Genomic DNA, 20979 nt, shown 5'->3' on the forward strand with positions numbered 1-20979 from the left:
GCTGGGCAGCCTGCAGGGCTCTGGCAGCCATTCCCTAAACTGTGGCTGGGAGAGGCTGCAGGGTCCAGTCCCTGCTTTCCCTGCCAAGCTGTTTCCTTGCTGGACATCTGTCTGAATGCATGGCTCGGGTACCTGAGCACARCACACAGGGGCCTCCAGCTCTGTGGGTTTACTCATTTTCAGTGATTGTGGTGGGGAGGCTGAGCTGACACAGTGAGCTCTCAGTCAGRTGAGATTAAAATTACCAATTTAACCCCCAAGTGTGATGGGTGCAGCTGTGAGGGCGCTGCACAGCTCTCTGTAATGACTCCTGCGTGACCCAGTCCCACTCAGTGCTGGTTAAATGCCACTTGCTGTTCCCAGCAGCGCAGGTGATCACCTGCCAGGKGTGGCTGCAGACACAGAGCTCGTGACCACAGCTCCAGATGTGCCCAGCTGGGTCACACAGGAACAGAAGAGGCTTTATCAGCACAGGGGASTTGGTGCTTTGACACTGGCAATGGTATTTGCCTTCCTGGAGCTCTTAGTCATGCTCAAGGGTTCCATTATGCTCATTAGGGAGATGACAGACAGACAGGGTGAGGGAGAGAGAATTATTCTGGTATTATTGACCTAAACAAGCAGTTACAGCACACAATGTATGTCTGTATATTGGTACAACCAGCTGCAGAGCCTTYAGAGACAGACCCTGCCCAGTAGAGCCACCTGCCCATGCTCCTTCACTGTTTTCTGTGTGGCTGTGAGGCTCTGAGATCTTGCTGTTAACTCAGAGATATGTAAAGTAAAATATCCTCTGCAGCTGTCAGCACCTGTACTGGGAGGATGCTGACCCTGTTCTGTGAGCACAGCCCTTGGTGTGTGCTACYGAGGTGGAGGAGTGACTTCGATTCCAAAAGCAGTGAGTAATGTTTAAATTAAGGAATCCTTGCAAATAAGGAACTTTTATGCTGCAGGCTGCACCTGAAGAGGTTGGGAAGGGAACTTTTATTGTTGGCAGAAAAGTTTGGAGGCAGCTCAGAGGCAGCTCAGAGGCAGAGAAGTCCTGGCACCCCTTCATTACACCTGCCTTAGTTTGTAAGGTAAAATACCCACTTTGGACAGACTCACAGTCCAAACAAAGGCCCCCTGCGTGTGACTGACCTTCACGAGGGGTTCTCATGCAAGATCACCAGATGAATGTGGGACAGAACGATTCAGTGACTGAAACTCTACCTTTGGAGTTGCCTAGGGCTGTGCCCTCAAGGCTGCCTGTTGAACATATTCCCATGTTGGGTCATTACTGAGGGCTTATTTGAGAACTGGTGTCAGACTGTTTTCAAAGAAGCCAAACCCACAGAAATTACACCACAAAGCAGTTAATGCAAATTATTTAGTGGCATTCAATCCTGATGTGGTTTTCTTGRRTWYTTAAAYAGCAAATGACCRACAAACAYGAAGAACCTGGGAAGGCAGTGTTAWGGTTGTGCTCAGGGCAGGTGAGGGRTATCTGGCTCTTCTGTTCTCACAGCAACAATGAGCCTGAATTACATGAAGATCAGGAGCTTGGCTTACAGAGGAAGAATGGCGTTGGCACAGTCATTTCTATCAGGAAACTTCTGAGAGGCTGCGTTATCCGAGGGATAGGAGGTGAGAACTGGRAGTACCAGAGCCAGGCTCCCATGCAGGTTTCAGTCTGGCTCTGTGAATTCTGAGCCCAGAGTGTGCTCTTGTGTCAGCCCCTGATCTATAGGTAGCAAAAAAAACCCATGAAACAGTTTAAATTCTTCCTTCCCTTTCTCTATTCCCATGAGAGCACTGAGGTTCTACTGGCCCAGCTTTAGGAGGAACATGTGTGTGCCTGAATCTGGGGGACACCAACGCCCTAAGGRAGAYTCACAGGGCACTGCAGGGCACTGGMGTGGGCAAGGCAGTGCCAGGAGGCAAAGGCTGGCACCTCTGGGTGTCTCGTGGGCAGAACTGCCATCATGTGGCCAAAGTGCCACAGGTGCCACCTGCAGAAGCAGAACTCCTGTGGTGGTGAGGAGCAGGGAGATACGTGCCTACACCCACAGCCACTCCACTCCTTGGGCTAAGGCAGGAAACAAAACCATGTTTTCAGTTTATTTTCAAGCTGAAATGCAAAGTTATAAATACTGAATTCATTCAGTTAACAGCAATCCAACAGGAAAAAAGGAAACTTATTCTAATGCTGATTCTCCATCTGGTTCTAGCATCAACCAGAAGCCTATTCTTGGATTCCTGCCCTCTCTGCAACAACTGAGCTTATACTCGGGTGAGTTGGGAGGGCAAATCCATGTTCATGGTGCTCAGGCTGGCCTGAGATGTGCTCTGTGCTTTCTCACAGCCAGGGGTGAATCCCAGGCCAGGTCCTTTGATGGGTGTCCTCGCTCTGTCCTGGTCACAGTGCTGCTGGGACACAATGTCTCTGTTACAGCCACCACTTCACTACTCCCTCATAAGAAGAATCCAGTTCACATCTCCTTGGCAGTGCTTCAGATTAATCCTTTATTCCATATGGTAAGAGTAGCAAGGGAGAGACAGGAAAAGCAAGAGCTTTGAGAGGAATGGGAGATACCAATTTGAGGGAGGTGAGGAAAGGGAAGGYTGTAGAAAGAAAAAGGGAGGAACAAATGTCTCAAGAAGCAGGAAACCCAGATGGACCACAAGGGAGCTGGCCATGGCCACACCAGTCCAGTTATCTCCCTCATTTATTAATGGGCTCTRCCTGTCAGCTGTTTTTTTCCAGACAAGAGAGAATTTAGTTCTTTTGTCATAATTACAAAAAAACAGCAGTTCTTCCAATCCTTTTGAGGCACTACATAAGGTTCTCTAAGCTGCTGGACATAGTGCAGTTTACTTGCCAAAAGGACAGGCTGGGTAGTCCATGTAGGGAGTGAGGCTGGTGTCCACATGGGAACACGAGGAGAGTGAAATGGCAGGGCTGGGAATGACCCTGGGCAGCTCCAGCACTGTGGGGAGCTGGGCCTGAGAGCTCAAGGGTATTGCTGGGGCTTTCCAGACTTTCCAGCTGCTTTGGGAACTACAGCCTGCCCTGGATCAGTGATCTCTGGTGAGCATTTAGCACCACCTCCCAAAACTGTGTTTAAGAACAGTGTATGTTAGTTGCAAAGGAATAGGGAGTGCATCCCCTGAAATCTGTTACATCTCCTCCCACAGTCATTAATATTCAAAAGAATGCTTCCCTTTTAGCTTAACTAAGTTCCTTTTTGAAGCAGCAAGATCTCCAGTTCCGAAGAGTTTCAGCTTTAGGAGGATGGTAACAGAGTGAAGGACACTGGGGACTGTGCAACAGGTTCTCCTTTCAACCTTCTAAACGGCAAGAAAAATTCTATCCCAAAAAAAAAGAGCTAAGCAGCTTACCAGGACAGGGCCAGGCAATCCAGACAAACTGCAATAATGTAAAATGTCTCCACCTTGTGATTTCATGTTTTATGCCTCCATTAGGAAAAAAATTCCTTAAGAGATGTCACTTGTAGAGAACAGACCAATACCGTAACAGCACTTGAGGTCCTTCAGCAAAGAAAAACACCTGCAGTGATGGACAATCAGGGCTTCATCTGAARATGCAGCCAGATTTCCTCTTCAGAGGAAGAGGATCAGGGCTGGGGGTGCCCATGGGGTGAACATGTAGCTGTAACCCCCGGTCAGAGTTGGGTTACTCTCTTTTGCACAGAAAAATCAGCTGTGCTTTCTGAGTGCTCCAGGTGTTGCACCACACACCCACCGAACTGCTCGGCTTTAAAAATGCCCTGGAGTGAATTTATGCCCATAATCAACTCGAGCATCTCTGTTGCCATCATGAATCATTAAATCCTCATTTGCAGCCCCAAAAGCAAAACTGTTCTCAAAATTAAGTGGWGCTCCCCAGCTACACACTTAAATGAGATAAAAGCGGCAGGGCTCTGGGTGATGGATGGCTCCCTTTTATCATCACCAGGAGTGACTGTTTGCTTAGGAGAGGCTCTTTGATCTTAACTCCCATTTTTAAACGTGGTAGAAACAAGCWATCTCCCAGAGAAGACAGATTTCATGGAGAAATTTCCTGGCTCGCAGCACAGCCTTCCATGTTCCATTTAATATTATGTTACTACATTTTCAAATTGTTTAGAGGTTACTTTAGTGCAATTAAACTAATTCCAGAACTGAAACACAGCAGTTTGAGGGCTGCTAGTCATGAGGTGCGGAGAGGGAATTTCTAAAGCATTTACCAATTTTCTCCTGTACCCTAAACAGATTTTTGGGTGATGTGTGTGAAGGACTTTGCTTGCCCGGAGATCAAAAGACCAATCCCCTGCAGGACCCACGGAACCACAAGAAGTCATTTCCCTGCATAAAATGCTGCGTGCATTAGATGACAGCCAGACATGAATCACTTTTACAAGATTTTGCAATGGAAGACAACTAATTCACAGGAGTTTTAGAGACTTTATTTATGTATAAACAATTTAAACACTTTGCCATAAATTATCTTTGCCTGTCTCTAGTCTTTGCTTAGCAGCAAATTAAAATTAATATAAAAACTCAATGAACAATTCATACATGTATATTACAAAAAAGTTCTTGTACCAAAGTTCTTATTAGACTTTTTTTTCTTTTTTTTTTNTTTTTTTTTTTTTTTTTTTTTTTTTTTTTTTTTTTTTTTCTCTTTTTGTGGTGACCGTAATGTGATTGTCTCAGTTTCTCGACCAAACAAACACACTAATAATTTTTAAATCTGAAACAGTGATTGTGCCTTCTGGCTGATGTATGTACAGGGTGATCTGACGTGGTGCCCATTTGCAATAGTGTAACACAATGCCCACAGCTCTACTGGAACTGATACCAACAAACTACTGAATCTAAACAGACTACACCCTGTAACTGTGTTATAACTGTCCACAATGGAAATCTTCAAAGACAAACAGAGTATGAAATTTATCTGTAGTGATTTATAGCCACCATTTTGAATGTAACTTTACACTCTGCCCTCTTTGAATACGTTAAGCTTCAGGCCAGACAAGTGGAGGGTCAGAGTGCAAGTGTGGTTTTGTTACTTTTAAATGTATTTTCCTTTCCTATTTCCAGTGCGCTCTCACTTGCTTTTCATTTGTCCTCCAGTTGCTACACACAAATCACCCCAAAGTCATGTTTTAAATGCACCTGTATTTTGCTTTAAATGAAAACCTCTTGGATATTTATCAAACAAGCAGTCTGAATCATCTGTGTTTCATCAGCTGGTTAGTGAAAGTGGCCCACTTGGATTTCTTAGTTTGCTCACGTGTGAATGGAGTGAGGTAATACAATACGAGGCCTTCTTTTTGTTTTTCTTTAGACCCAGAACAAGTGGGTAATATTTCAGGGGTACTTTTAAATTTGTACGGTTAGAGTTTTCAGTCTGGCTTTAGTCCACTTCAGGATGTGGTTTTTAATCACTTGAACAGTAGCATTTAACTCAAAAAATATGAGCTTTTTTGCCACTTACTATCCCAGAGTAGCTCAGCCTAGTGCCCCCATTTAGGTCTTCATCTCCTTAGGAGAGGAGATAACAGTTGTGACTACTGATTCATCCAGCAAAGGATGACAGCAGGTTAATTTGTTACCTCTTTCCCATTTCATTCTGTCTTAAAAACTGGATGTTGCTGCTACTGTCTGCTAGCTCTGGGTACTGCTCCACGGGCAGGACATAATATCCCTCGTAACCTTGAACCCTTCCCGTGCTGAGGAGCTGCTGCCTCTCTCCGTCTGTCCAYAGGCGGCTGCCCTCGCGTCCGTCCCGCGCCTTCTGCTGCTCCTTGGCCCAGGCTGCGGCCAGCGCTCGCTGCCGGGCCTGGTCCAGCACTCTGGCCTTCTCCTCGTCCAGCGCCTCGGCCGTCAGCCCGTAGCGGATGTTGATCAGCAGCGTYGAGTGCTGGAACTCAATGTTGGTAAACCTTCGAGTCCTCCCGCTGAGCAGGAGCGTGGGCTGCGACACGGTGACGTTGACGCCGCTCTCCAGGACCTTCCTGCCGCTGCTCATGGCCAGGGTGACGAGGTCGCTGTCGGCCGAGCCCACCTTGACGAAGTAGTGGGTGTCCCTGCCCTCGATGCTGTAGTGCATTTTCTCCAGGTAGTGCGCGCCGTTCAGCACCGAGGCGATTTTCCTGCTGTCGTCCGTGGCTATGCTGGACACGCCGGTGGTGACACGACCCTCCTTCACCGCAAACATGATCCCCTTGCCCACGATGGGACTGGCTGTGGCAAACCAGTGGCCGGCTTTTTCTCTGATCTTGGCGTGTAATCTTTTAGATATCACCTGTCCCTCCAGAGCCATGAACGCCTGGTTGTGTCTTTCTGTCGTCTGCTGCACTCCTGTAATTAGCTGGGGAAAGCAAAACAAAATGGAAAAAAACACCAAAGAAGATGTAGATGTGAACGTGCTCATTTCAGAGACCAATAATGATCTTTGCTTTGATTTTTAAAGGAAAGACATGCAGAGAAAWACTCTACGCTTTGAAAGACCACCCTCAGTTACCCATCTATCTATATCTTGTTCAGAATCAGATAAATACTCAATCACCAAATTATTTTGCCATCTGTAAGACCAAATAAAATACTTCTCATCACCCTTCTGTAAGACCAAATAAAATACTTCTCATCACCCTCTGTAGCACATATGCACCACACATTTCAATTATGGCCAGTCATATAATGCCCAGGACAGGAATAAGAAAGGCCTACGTCTAGCACAATTTTATTTGGAGCTGAAAACAAACAGAACCAATGTGTTAAAAGGTGGCATTTAACTTGTGGGCACTTCTGCCCAGAGATTTTAACCAGCATATATAATTAAAATGCTTATGGATGTAAGTTTTTTTGAAAAGAGATGAAATGTAGGCCCAAAAGCACCAAAGCAATTCCTGAAGAGGGTGTTTTGACCCTCAAATAACTTGGAAGCCTGAGAAAGTGGTGAGTTTAGGTTTATGTGATCCTTTCTGCTGTATTACCACAAAGATGAARTGAGCCTAGCAAAGACTAAGCTTGGAATTGGCCTTGTACACTTCTGAAGTTTATTAAATGGATTGAAATTTATTATAAAGGTCAAACCCATATGCTACGGTCCACCCTTAACCTGACAAATGAGTACAAATTTTGTAACTGAAGTTAAATGGAGTAGCAAATCAAAACCTCTAACTAGAAAAAAAGACAAAAAAGGCTAAGAAAACCTCTTACAGGGTGAGAATCAGAATGCTTTTAAACCAATAAAACAAGTACCAACCTAAGTTGATTGGTACACATATGTTATTAGGATGGTTTTACCAAAGGTGCAACAGATGATAAATTACCCTGACAAAGTCTCCCTTTGTCATTGCTAATCAAGTTAATCTAGTTACCACTTGTTAATCAAGGAATAACTCAATAAAAGCCAAACGAATGACACTGTAATTATGATAACAACGAAGGCTGGCAAGAAAGGCATATGTTCATTAGTATAAAATCTAACTATACTCCACTTTACACTGAATTAAATGCTTGGCCTTCTGCTGTAATTACAGAAGAGCCAGCGATTCTATCCATAAAGTGAGGCAAGCTTATGCAAAAAAGTAACTTAATATTTCTGCCTACCTGTCCATTTTCACATGCTTGACTCTCAGACAGCTCGTAGGGTGGTGACACAAAATACATTTTTGCTCTAGGGAAACCAGGAATGATGTTGCTAAGCTGAAATCCAAACATCACCAACCAGCTCTTGACATCTAGAAATCAAAAGAAAGCAGCCAAGTGAGAAGCGCTGTGTGTAACAAATACAGGAAATAAAAAAAAAAATTAGGAAATCCATCTTTGACATGCTTAATTTCAAGTATCAGCTGCAATTAATATTAGTGTGGTACTTTACAGAACTGTAGCAATCCACCATGAACAGGCACAGGAAACACTGCATTAAATTTACTCTAAATAATTCATCAGGGATACACCACCTCTTTCATTCTTTTCCATTAGAGCACATGAATTATCCAAACATTTTACAGAATGCAGCACTTGTTCCATCTCTGACACCTTCTGATGTGGCTACTATATGTAACCTAAAAACTGTGTTGTATAATGGTATTTTATTAGGTTATCACACTAAAAACATCTGCAAAGTCCTTTGGGGAAAGAYAGGGCTTCTCTTCTATGTCCTATTTCTATCAGCTGTCATCAGGTCTCAGGAGGCCCCATTAAAAGCGGTGAGAAGCCAGACTTGGAAATCAGATGTCTAAATTTAGGCTCCAAGAATATCCTCCCCATCCCTGCAGGAAAGYAGGAGCTGTGTGGGAGGGTTACAGCTCAGCTCTCAGGTGAGCCTCAGCAAGTTCCAGGTGTGGGTTTGACCAGGAAAACTCTGTCCTCAGATCGAGCTGAAAAAGCTAAGTAACTACGTTAATAACCGTAATTCTCACTCAGCAGGTATTAAGAAATAATGATGTATTTCAGTTATCCAAATGATGCTTTTAACAAAAAAGAAAAGAGTCCATGACCCCATTTTACATTCCTGTTTCCTGAAYTTGTGATCATTTTTGCTTAAAAATCTTTCCTGTCTTTCCCAATGGCTGTCTCTCCTTGCTGAYCTACACTGGCTCCTGATGCTGCTATTGCCACTTCCTGTGAGCTGAGCTCTTGCAAAGCCCGTTTTCCCCAAAAGTAATTTTTTTTTCCTTAGCCATTCTGACTCAAGTAGTAAAACACTCTGCCTCTACAAAGGTGTCTGTATTCATTTCCCATCACACAGAGCCTGCTGTCTTTTTCTTGAACCTTTGGACAGCACAGGGTTATTGCTCCTTATAAGGATTTGATTTATTTTATGGCAAAATGGTATCTCCTGAACAATTCACTTCAGCTGCCCTAATTCCACAGAAACCAGAGCCTATATACAAAACAGGTACTGTTTTGCTGAGCTCATGTGCTTTGCAACACTGCCCTTGCCACAGGAATTTGTTTTCAACAAAACCTGTGAATAAAGCAGTATCAGGGCTTAACAGTAGGAATGGACTGAGGGGGGAGGGTTTTTKGKKGTTTTTTTTTTGTTCTCTGTTTTTTTTGAAACTATGACAACWAAAGTGCCTCCATAATCACTTCTTGCAAAAGATGATCTGTTTAGTCCCTACAGCAACAAATATTTGCATGATTGATGAAGTATTTTTACAGACTACAAGGTGTGTGTTGTCCCTAAATGCAACTTATCTTTCYGGATTTCATCCAGTGGATGGAGAATTAAATGAATACAATTTCAGAATGTAGCAAAATACAGTAAGATGATATAGAAAACCAAAATCAAAGGGTGGTAGATGAAAACAGGATTTTTGCTGAATTAGGACAGCAGAATGTGATCCCGAGGTAATTTCAGTCACCAGTATTTTCACACCATCAGATACAAATTGCATTATCTCTAAAYTGCAAAGCAGCTCCACTAGAACCTGTGGTGTGTTACACCTGCTGTTAGGTTGCAATGTACTAATGAAATTTGCTGTGATTTTCTTTGAAGGAAATGCACACTTTTCTTGAAATTCAAATTACTGCTAAAATTAAGATTGTTCCTTTTAAAAAACGATAACACTACACTAATTATTGTATACTGCATATTCATTTCTGAAAAAAAAAAGCTTTTTGTGAAGACATATTAATTACCTTTCCTTTTAGGAACTGCCAGCAGCTAGTTCAAGTACTATGTGATGTTACTAAGTGAAAAATTATTCCTAATTAAGAAAGGGCTACAAGTTTTACCCAATTCTAGCATATGTGATCAAAACTACTTTTGTTTCTTGGTTCTACACAACTCATAACATTTATTAGTCTTTCAGGATGAAATAATCTTTAAAAAAAATCAAGGATTTCATTTTAAAGACTGAMGACTGTTTGCATATTAAATGGGAAAAAGAGGTCTAATTAAATCTATTCTTGTTGCTAATTCATAATGTGCCCATGGGCTCAGTCAGTAGTCAATTTTGAAAGTAGCTCTGAAAGAAAGAGATCTGAGCAGTTCTGGTTCATGATTCTGAACCAACCTGCCAGTGATTTCCATACATAACTTCACTTTTCTTGATACAGAATTACAATGAACACACCCTTATACAGTATTAGTTCAACAGGAAGAGCACTACAGCTGTGCTAATATTTTATATTCAGACAAACTTGCTTTCATTTTTTTCCCTCCASAATTCATCCTGGCTTCTCACTTAGAGCCCTTCATTCAGAGAAGACCAGTATCAAGGAATCAGAACTATCCAGCCCTTTYCATAGCCCAAAGAGGAAAGTGGCCCAAACTTGATGGGAGGACTTAGTAAATGACTAGTCAGGAGAAATTTGATTTCTTCCCCAAATCAGCTTCCAAGCTGTAGTGTTATTTATGATAAATGTGATGAAGTCTCACCTGTTACATAATTCTTTAGATCTAGTTCATTGCTGAGTGGGTTGTTACTTTTGAACATGTACARATTGAAAGGAGCGGGCTCTTTGCCAATATTTTTCCACATGGTGTAATCAGGAGATGTCCAGCGCCCAGCCAGGACATCATAGTCCCTTTGGGTAAAATGCACGAGTTTGGTTAAAGGATCGTACAGCCCTCCATGGAAGCCAATGACCAGCTGGAAATCGGGGTTMGAGTCATAATAGATCTCCCCGTAGGCCGTGTACTGGAGCTGTTTGATCATGAGCCCGTTGATGCTGAACACGGCYAGCGGGGTGCCCGTGTTATCCGACGCCACGTAATACTCTTCCCCACTGCTGCTCTCCATGGCAAAGAGGTGGCCTTGCAGATCGTARTACAAAGAGGTAATTTCGGAGTTGGAGTGATTGTAGACATGAGTTACCCTGGTTGGATTGTGAAGATCAGCGTAGAAGTACTGTAGGTGATGGCCCAGGTTGGTCTTGCAGGAAGCCCTTCGGCCCAGCCCGTCGTARCGGTACTGAACACTCCACCCGTTGGCTTTGTTGTAAGCTCTCGTCAGGAGCCCCTTGGAGTTGTACTCAAACACATCTGCGCCCCGCTGCCACAGGAACCCGTCGTCATCGATCTTGTACGGGATGTCCCCCAGGCGCGTGATCCTGTCCCGCAGGTCGTAGCGCAGCGGCATCAGTCGGGCGCTGTTCCCAGGATTCAGGAGGTGCAGGTTCCCGTTCAGGTCGTAGCTGTAGCGCCAGGTGGGCCTGTCATTGACYGCCACGCTCTGCAGCTGCCCGTCCCCATCGTAGTCGTAGGTGTACTTGGTGGTGTTGGCATAGGGACCGAGTTTGAGCTCCCTTTTGGTCACCCTTCCCATGCTGTCGTACTGCACCGTCATCCAGTACATGAGTGACCGGAACATCTCGTACTGYACTTCCTTAATGCGCCCGTGGGTATCAAAGTGCTTGCTCAGTGTCATAACTGCCGTGGTGATAATCTGGTTTATATCATAATAAATGACTCCAAACTTGCCAAAGTGCTCTACCTTGCCAGAAATCTCATCGTAACGGTAAAGGTCGACWGGAAGAGGTGTCTCGCTTATGATGGGTTTGATGCTCGCGATTCGGAAGCTGTTGTCGTGGTAAGTGTAATCGAACCTCGCGTTGACCATTCCTTCTTCAGAGAACCTGTAGATTTGTTTGTCAACAAGAGGACCGATCTTCCGATAGCGAATCGTGCAGGAAAATCCTCCACTTTGCAAATTCACCATTTTTAGGACACCTGTGGTTTCATCGTACCCAAAAGTAACCGCCGTGCTGTCGTAAACGATCTCAGACAGTTTGGACAGCTTGCCGTACTTGTAGAAGACTTGTCGGCCCGTTCCTAGAAATGATGTTTTCAGAATCCTCCCRTCATCGCTGTAATCAAAGATGACGGAGGCGTTGCTCTCGGGGGGATTGTAGATGTTCCTGATGTAGCCCACAGAGGTGTGAGTGGACATGCTGTGCCGAGCCACGCTGGGCATGGTGACGGCGTGCAGGCGATCCGACGAGTCGTACTCGAAGATGTACTGGCGCTGACTCTGCAGCAGCAGCACCATCGACTGTGGGGARAACAACAACAAAGTTACAGCTTTCAGTATACAGCCCGTGAGAGGGCACTGAGGGAGAGCTTACTGGAGAGGCACTGATGCTAAATGAGTGCAAAGAGAATCAGATACATTAGTCAGGGGCACAGAGCTGCTCAGGAATATTGTCAGATTGCCAGATGAGAGGATCTGCTCTTTGGAAATCAATACCCCAAGGCTCCAGAGAAAGTGTAGGTTAGCAACCTGTGAGCTGTCCTCCCTGTAGGAACATTTTTTTGTATTTTCTTTTTTTTTTTTCTTCCTTGTTGATGCAGAGGAGTTAGATAAATGATTTATCTTTCTGCCAGCAGTTGTAATTCACAGCTGTTACTGTGAAATATATGAGAAACTAAGCAGAGAACATCAGCTCTGGTTTACTTAGAACAACAAGAAGAGAAAGGGAAAACAATATGCAATTTTGCAGTATTTAAGACACTTTTATGACTGAAGTGTGCTAATTAGGCTAAGTAAAAATGCACTACCATACTTTCATTTAATAACTAACAATTAGAGATGAATTACCTGTTTCTACATGAACCTTTTGTCAGGTTCAGTCATGCATTTTTGGGCTTAATGAAGCACAATTCATTGTGTTAATTTATGCTGTTCTGTGGCAGGAAAATATCAAAAGACTGAAACCACAAAGTACTTCCCATTAAAAATTAGTCATATTTTGTTGACTTATTGAAAAATAAAGAATTTTGAGACCAGATACAAAGGGATTGTTAACAGCTGGGATATATAAAATTTTAGCTAGTTTATATTATGAAGCCAGACAGAACTTTGTCTCCTTGCAGCTCATGTCAGTGGGTGACACACTACCACCAGCACCAGTGTTGCCTTGAAAGGCCAGTTTTTATTAATGACACAGACACGGTTAAGGGGATAAAAAGGGTTTTACCTCGGTATTTGGGATCYCAGGTGCACAACTTGATGGCAGAATGCACACMCGTGTACAGCACGGGTACAAGTTTTATAGGTTTCAGGAATTAGCATATCTATCTAGGATTCCCCTATAAGAAACTTAACAAATGCAGTAATGTCTCTCTATTCTAGTGAATTTCCCCMCAGATGAGGCCAGAGCCCAGTTTACACAAGATGTTCTGGACAGGAGGCTTCACCCAAGGCTGGAGTTCGGGTTTAAGATAGCACAGGGCACACTGACCCCTTCCTCAGGATGTTTGGTCTCTCTGCCCAGCAGAACTCTTAAACTAAGCCATAATAATTAAGCTTTAGGAATTACAAGCACGTGGACTAAGGGGTACAGGCGGATGCATAGACAGTACAGAAGCGTAAAAGGAAAAGCAAAAATCATCAGGCATCACCAGCACCTACATTTTCCAGGTAGGTGTAGCTCCACACTTTGCCGTCGGCGAACATGCGTGACACGATCCTGCCCTGCTTGTCGATGTCCGTCCTCTCGCTCATGGCCCCGCGCTGCAGCCCCGCCAGCCGCCCGTTCAGGAAATAGGACACGTTGACAGCGGCCAGGCCGCTGCTGGGCAGCCACAGGAAGGGCCGGCCCAGCTGGTCGTAGATGATGCGCAGGGTGAACTTGCGGTGGTCGTCGTAGATCTTCTCGGTGCGGATGTTGCGGTCGTAGTCGATGGACAGCAGGTTCCTCCCGTGCACCTGGCCAAGGGAAGGGAAGGAGGCTGCGCTCAGTGCGTGGCAGGCATGATATGGCTCAGGATTTACAACAGGATTACAGGGAAATCCTTTGTGGAAAGTGTAGGATTTCTGCTAACTGCCTTCTGCTTTCCACTTGGTAGTATGTTAAAACGTTTTTGAATCTTTTACTGGGATATTTCCCATCTCCCTGCAACAAACATGGAGATGATATCCTACAGAAAAAGGCTTCCCTGATGGTCAGAACAGACAGACCTTCTGAATACATAGGTTTTGAAATGCAGAGAAACAAATTATTTTGCATGGCAAATTCTTATTCTTATTATCTTTTATTTCTTATTCTACTTATTCTGTTTTTCTACTTTCCACTATTTTTCTTTCATTATTATRTATCTGCCATCAATAGTTTTTTTTYCCTATAATCACTCTAAGAACAACAGAAGAAATTATYATATTGTGTCTTCACTGAGGTTTAGCCACTTGGCTTCTGTAATGGCAACAGCCTGCTTAGAATTCATTCATTTACTGTTTTCTTCATTTGCTTTCCAAATATTCAATAGATCCTTCACTTGGGATGGGTTTGAAAATCCTGATCATATAGGCTGAGAAAGATGAACTTCTACTGTTGAAAGACAAAGTGCTAAAAAATTAGGTTAAATATTTTTCCTTTTTTTCCTCTTTTTTTTTTGGTTATAACTTTCATTCAAAGTACAGCATGAAGTGTTTCAGTGCCAGATGTATTTATTTATTTTTTAAATAAAAGAGCAAAACAGAGGCAAAGGAGAATAAGAATGCCAAATGGGGAGGCTTCTAGTGAGAGTGCTATAATGAGAGATACATAAATATATTCACTGGGGGTAAACCAGAGAATTCAGGCTAATGCTGTAATCTGATAAAGCTTCTTAAGTAATTTAATTTTAGATGCATCATTAATAAAGTAGAAGTTTTTAAATTAGATATAATTTCAGAGCAATGACTACTTAAAAAGTATTCATCAATTTCTGGGAATTTGTTCTTTAGCTTATATTTTACAGTGGCTTTGATTAAGCAATGTTTTCTCTTATCCAAAATTAAACTGTACATCAAACAATATGTAAATGAACCCTGAGCCTTTCTTGAGGACATAAAAGTTATTCCGTGATATATTCACTGGCAGGGGTAAACCCAATTCCCACCCCAACCAACTCAGTAGAAATTCAGTTATACAGACACATTTAAAATTAATACAATTTTATGTTTGCAAAGAAATAATTATTTCAAATTATCGCTCATTATCCTAATTTTTTCCATTAATGAAATTAATCTCTCTAACAGTTTGCATTTCCTCAGTGGGCAATTACTAGAAAAAAAAAGCTCTTTTCTGTAGGTTTTCCCAAAGGTTATCCCAGCAACAACTTGCCTGTGATGCACAGAAAAGATAGAGTATTTTTTCTTAWAACACCTTGGGGCAAAACAAATCATATTCTGCTCTCCCATTGCAATGAAAACAAAGCCAGGGGAGCCAAACTCAACATCAGTAGTTTCTCAACTGGTTACTCTTGTTTTGTAGGATCAATCCTTATGGCAGAGATAAAAAAAAGCCCTTCTGTTGTTTTAATCAACAGAAGAGAGCTTTCACTTCTCAAAAACATTTAGCTATAGAATTAAAGGGTCAGTGTATGACTGAAACAGTTCAGTTTCTTAAGGATGAGCAGATTTTCTAAAAAGAMAAAAAGATATCTTTGAGAGAGATTATTAACTGAATTTTAGCCCTGAGGGTTTTGTTTGTTTTGGTTTTTTGTAACTTCTGAAGCTTCATAAATCAGTCAGGATTTCTGGGGCTTGTTCCCTCCATTACAGTAACTGCAACTGTAATCTGCATGAAGGAAAATCTGACTCCAGGTACACTCTCTTTCCTCAAAAACATTGTAACAGTAATTTGGTTTTGCCATAGAAAACAAAATTAGCAAGGTTTTAAAAATGATTACAAAGACAAGAGCTGTGCACGCATGCAAACATCACTTGGGAGATGCACACATGAACATCACCTGCTTGGATAATTTGGTAACTTCATCTGCGTTTGTAAAATAAGTGAAASCAGAGAGTGCAATTCCAGTATCACATTAATCATACAGAAACTGAAACARGCTGACTAATTCCCATTTTTGCTGGGAACACGAACAGCAGCCACAAGGATCATGACTGCAGATTACCCAACAAACCCTTTCCCTTTWGTTCCCTGCCCACATGTACATCTGGTTTTCCCTCAGCTGCTGCTGAAGGGGCTGTAGGGACGAGCCCTTTGTGCCTTAGAAAGGTCTGGCCACAGAAATCACTGATGTGATGCTGCACCATAATAACAAATCTTCAGGTGGGAATCTGATCAAGATTTATCTGAAACCACAGCAAGACACTGAACGTGTGGTGCATCAAACAGCAGCAGACAGTGAGTGGGAGAAGGTAAAGATGAAGTKCAGTTCCTTTCTCGGGTTCATGAAATGTTCAGGCATGTGCAGACACCAGCAGATCCCACTGGGATGTGCCTGCAGCATGGATGGGCAGAGCCAGGGCTCAGGCAGCACCACTGTGTGAGGACTCACAGAATCATCCAATATTTGTGTTGGAATGAACCTTCAAGATCAKCCAGTACCACCCCTCTGCACTGAGAGGGCCATCTTCACCTGGAACAGTGCAGAGCCCTGCCATCCTGCCCTTCAATGCTTCCAGGAWTGGGGAATCTGCCACCGCTCTGGGCAACCTGTGCCAGTGCCTCACCACCTTATCATAAAAATGTCTTCTGGATTACCAGTTTAAATCTACCCTCTYTTTGTTTAAAGCTGCCACGCCTTGTCCTATCACAACAGACCCTAAAAAACCTTACAAAAAGTTTGTCCYCATCTTTTTTGTAAKTTTTATAAGCTGAAGCMCAGGGGCGTGGGCTCCRGCACACACTCCACCAGAGGTGAAGGACTCACCTAAGAGGAGAATCCCACAGAATGCCCACCCCTCCAGTGCCACCGGTTCTGAGCTGGGCTCCAGCAGATGGCCCTGGCTCTGTCAGCTCTGCAGCAGTGCCCTSCTCTGTGCCACCCCATGCCACACATGCCACCCCTGCCTGCCACCTGCCCCCCACGACGTTCCAACATACTTGCTCTGCTTCATTCACTAAGCAATTTATAAAGATGAATTAAAGTAAATGAGATGCAAATAAATTCTATGCTTTCTCCCTAATTTTCAAATTTCATTTTCAGTCCACTCAACCTGTGATAATCTCAGTGATTTTCATTTAAAAAGAGCTAAATGGATATGTGATTATTGTTACAGGAACTAACACCAGACAATTAAATGTTGAGGTGTTGCTAGATAAAGCATTGTTTTGATTTGCATAAACATGATGCAAGAAAACCTATCTCAGGCAAGGTTTCAGCACTAAGATGTGTTTAACTTCAGCTAATTACCACAAGTACCTCTATTAAAATTTTAGTATTGAGAGTTAGGATTACAGCAATTTCATTTCAGCATCCTATTTATTTTTATTTTGAACACCTAGTCAAAATGCAGAGCTGATCTATTTTCTACTTCTAATCAACTGCTGCAGGTCAACACATCAAAAATCAATTACACAGCCATGAAATTTAGTCATTAAGGATTAGCTGCTAATCTCATTCCATTTTTTTGTCTAACCTTCTCCCTCTCCCCAGTAAGTACATTCTGAGCATTTGTGAGAATAAGGAAAGCCTTGTTAACGCAACACTGGGAATTAGATGTTAAGCAACAGGAAAATATAAAAATTTAACATCCAAGTAATTTTTTTTTGGTGAATCACTACATAATTATGTAGTCACAATTTGCTGTGTCCTCTTGAATACATTAAACTGTATTTTATACAGTCCAATGATGTTGAAAGAATTGCTAAAAGAAGGAGGACTCGATAAGCACTGCATTTGTTTACTACCCAGTATCTCAAAGCCCTTCCAAAACTCCACTAGCCCAGTCAAAGTCTCGATCCTGAAGGGGTGAGAACCAGGCCAGCAAAGCACAGAATGGGATTAATCCAGCTGCAGAAGATCTTTAATTTGGCAGGGGATGGATTACATGACCTGACTGTCTTCCTTATCCTATGCTTACGACTTTGTAATTATGGCAATTATTTTCCAATCGTGCCATTTGGGAGAGGGAATAAACACAAYGTGCCTGTCTCAGTGAGTCTGCAGGGGGATTTTACAGCAGCAAAACCAACTGCTCAAGCTGTAGCTGTGTTTGCTCCCCAGCAGCAGCTGGGGTAAGCCTGCCCTGGCAGTTTTACAGGTGGTGAGTGCTCAGATTCCAACCCCCTTGAGAGGCAGAGTGTTTTGCAGCACCAGAGCAATGAAGCTGGTGAAGGCTCTAGAAAACTTGCCTTTGGAGGAGTAGCTGAGGGAGCTGGGGGTAGAAAATGTGGAGAAAAATTTGGTTCAGGGGAGACCAAATTGCTCTCACAAATGCCTGAAAGGAGGCAGCAAGCTGGGGGTCGGTCTCTGCTRCCATATCTCAAGTGAAAGGACAAGAGGAAATGGCCTTAAGTTGCACCAGGAGAGGTTCAGATTAGATATCTGAAAAGCTTTTTTGCTTTTGAGAGAGTGTTCAGGCTTAGGAATAAGCTGCCAGGAAGGTGGTGGAGTCACCATTTCTGCAAGTGTTCAAGAGGCATCTGGATGTGGCATTTGGGGCAATCATGGTGGGGCTGGGTTAATGKCTGGGACTAGATGATCTTGAAGGTGTCTTCAAACTTGGATGATTCTGTGAATCTGTAATATTCTAGGTATTGTTACCAATCTCTTTTGCAATACTTTTAGCCCCGAAGCTCTAGAGCAGATGGCAGCAAACAGTTCCATGCAGCCAACTGATCTCTCAGTCAGAAGAGAACATGCCACACCAAAAACAATCCCAGAGTTGGACATTTTTAACAAACAAAACTAAGGAAAACACCCTTCAAAATTAAAAAAAAAAAATATTAATGTTCTGCCCAAAGAGGAAAAGGGTTTTATTGAGACAACAGGTTCTACTTACCCTGAGTTTTCTTCCAAACACAGTCACTTTGCCTTTAATCTGCTCCTTCCTCAGGCGCCATTCAATTGAGTTTAAACCATTTTCCATTGGTAGAGAAATATTACATCGTCCTATGGTGGGAGTCACAGTCCCAGCCAGGACATGAGGTTCGCTGTGAAAGCTAATGCTCATGCCATTGGCATACATCACTCTCAAAGTACCATTATTACAGAGCTGGTAGCTGTTCCTCACTTGATCTACAGCAATAATGAAAAGAAAATAATTTAGCTACTCCAGTCATAAAGAAAACATATAGCTTAATTTGATTGGTTTTTTATTGCACTCCTGTTGATGTTAAATGAAGTCAGCCTGCAATTACCATTTACGTGGTACTATGGTGGAAATTACAGATGTTACTGATTCATGTAAAGAACAGTAGTGTAACAGTGAGCCTGCAGAGAGATACTGTGTTTATTTCATTATGTTTTCCCTTCAGTCTTAATTGTGAATCAAAATGCACAGTGATACGTGTTGAACCACGTAATTTATGTCTGATATGAACAAAAACTCCTGAAAACTGAACTGCTGGATAAACAACAAAGCATTAAACTCCAGGACAAAAAGAAAAAAGAAGAAGATTGCTGRACTCTTTATAAGTAGGAAGAAGGAAGTGCCTCTTCTTTTTGTYTCCCTCTGTTTAAAAACTGTCTCCGAGCAGAGGCTTTGTACGGAATTACAGCGTGGCTTTAAATGCTCAAGGTRTGAGGCTCCAGCAGTGCAAGCTGGCAGCCACAGATGCTCCCTCTCCTGCCTCCCTGGCTCCCCAGCACAACCACACTGGCCTCATGTGCCCACCCAGCCTCTGCAGGAGCAGAGTTACAGCAACAGTCCCGAGCTTCTCTGGCTGTGCCGCTCCAGCCAAGCCCATTCTCAGCCAGGACAGTGCCACAGTGTGCAGCTGTCAGCAGCACATCAATATTTGCCTGACAGAAGGACAGCATCTACGTAATTAATCATCTGGTAGAAGAGAAATTAAGTCTTTGTAACCAGACCTGTCACAGTGTAATAGTCTATAAATGTTGACATTTATGTCAGGAGGAGACTAYTGTTTGATGATGATATTCTCATTCTGGTGACATTGTATCTTAATTAAAAACCCCCATCACTCACCAAATCCCTTTCAGTCTACCTTTGATAACTGACTCCATCAGATACAAAGCCTGGGCGGTGCTGGAAAGCTCTACRCAAACCCTGAACCTGTGCTGCTGCTGCCTCCTGCCACACCTGGGCTGGAACACTGTTCTTGGAAGGGCATCTCTGGCACCACGTCATCACTGCCCTGATTGTTCTACACTGTAATTAATGGCAGTGTACAAATTTGGAAGACTGCTTCTAYTGGAAGGCTTCCTGAGCCTCTCCAGAAGGATTTCCCCAGGCAGCCACATGCAGCAGTCAGGCCACTAAAGCCAGAACCRATTTTGCAGGGAAGTACAGGGCAATATGAGAGTGGGTAARGTGACCCTGACYCAGAAGGCAGTGGCARGACTAACYTCCCCCAGCAGAAGCTGACCATAATACTGGACACAAAGCATGCCTGTGAAACGGCTCTTACCTGTCCTGAAGACCTGTCAGTTTAGGAATAAACTTTATGGGAGCTTTTCTYGCAAACTTTACACAGTCTCCCCCTGCTCACAAGTGCACTAATGACACGAATCGTTAGCGAATGGCTTTCTCAGGCTGTGTGTGTGGTTAGGAGTGTGCTGAGAAGTGTGCTTTGGTACCTTGAACAACTGTATAGGAAGCCTCCACAGAGGAGAGATTTGTGATGACCGTGACATCGTCATCCCGATTAGAATTCTCAATGTCGATGGTAATAGACTTTTCCATTTCTCGATGAAGGCTAGTTACCACTCCAGTGGGACGTGTTACATTGGTCAGACGCCCTTCATGATCATAGCTAATAGAAAAGTTAGTGAGAGCAAAAAAGCATGAGGATATATGTTCATTTCAATACCCAATGTATTAATAATGCAGCACATTAGTGCAAAAAACCCCGACTGAAACAGAATTTTCAAGAACATCCTGGCCATAGCTATTTCTCTGTTCTTGAAAGAGCCTATCATGTTGAAATWTTTTTTTTGAGATACTGATCTCAGCTACATGGGTGCAAATCCAGGCTAGTATATTTAAGTTATTAAATTAATTAAATTATGAAGAATATACAGAGTGCTATTTGGCTCAAACAATTATAATGAGTAAAYTGGTCTGCATTTTAACAGTTTCATTTCTCTCTAAGGAAGTGCACTTCTGATGGACACTG

At 43.1% G+C, this 20979-nt stretch overlaps 1 protein-coding gene across 1 annotated transcript in view; it reads right to left on the bottom strand.

Moving 5' to 3' along the window:
- Positions 1–4434: 4434 nt before the first annotated feature.
- The window catches only part of TENM2 (teneurin transmembrane protein 2), a 217811-nt gene continuing 201266 nt past the window's right edge, over positions 4435–20979 (bottom strand). Inside the window, exons 21-26 of the mRNA XM_057376024.1 lie at positions 20441–20616; positions 18681–18916; positions 13359–13655; positions 10385–11999; positions 7603–7733; positions 4435–6358 (exon numbers count right to left, since the gene is read on the bottom strand). Coding sequence (XP_057232007.1) covers positions 5597–6358; positions 7603–7733; positions 10385–11999; positions 13359–13655; positions 18681–18916; positions 20441–20616 — 3217 coding nt within the window. The 3' untranslated portion in view covers positions 4435–5596. The remainder of the gene's footprint in view (positions 6359–7602; positions 7734–10384; positions 12000–13358; positions 13656–18680; positions 18917–20440; positions 20617–20979) is intronic.

Source organism: Malurus melanocephalus, unplaced genomic scaffold (assembly GCF_030028575.1).
Source record: "Malurus melanocephalus ecotype Western Australia unplaced genomic scaffold, MMel_1.1 scaffold_268, whole genome shotgun sequence".
NCBI classification, from domain to species: domain Eukaryota; kingdom Metazoa; phylum Chordata; class Aves; order Passeriformes; family Maluridae; genus Malurus; species Malurus melanocephalus.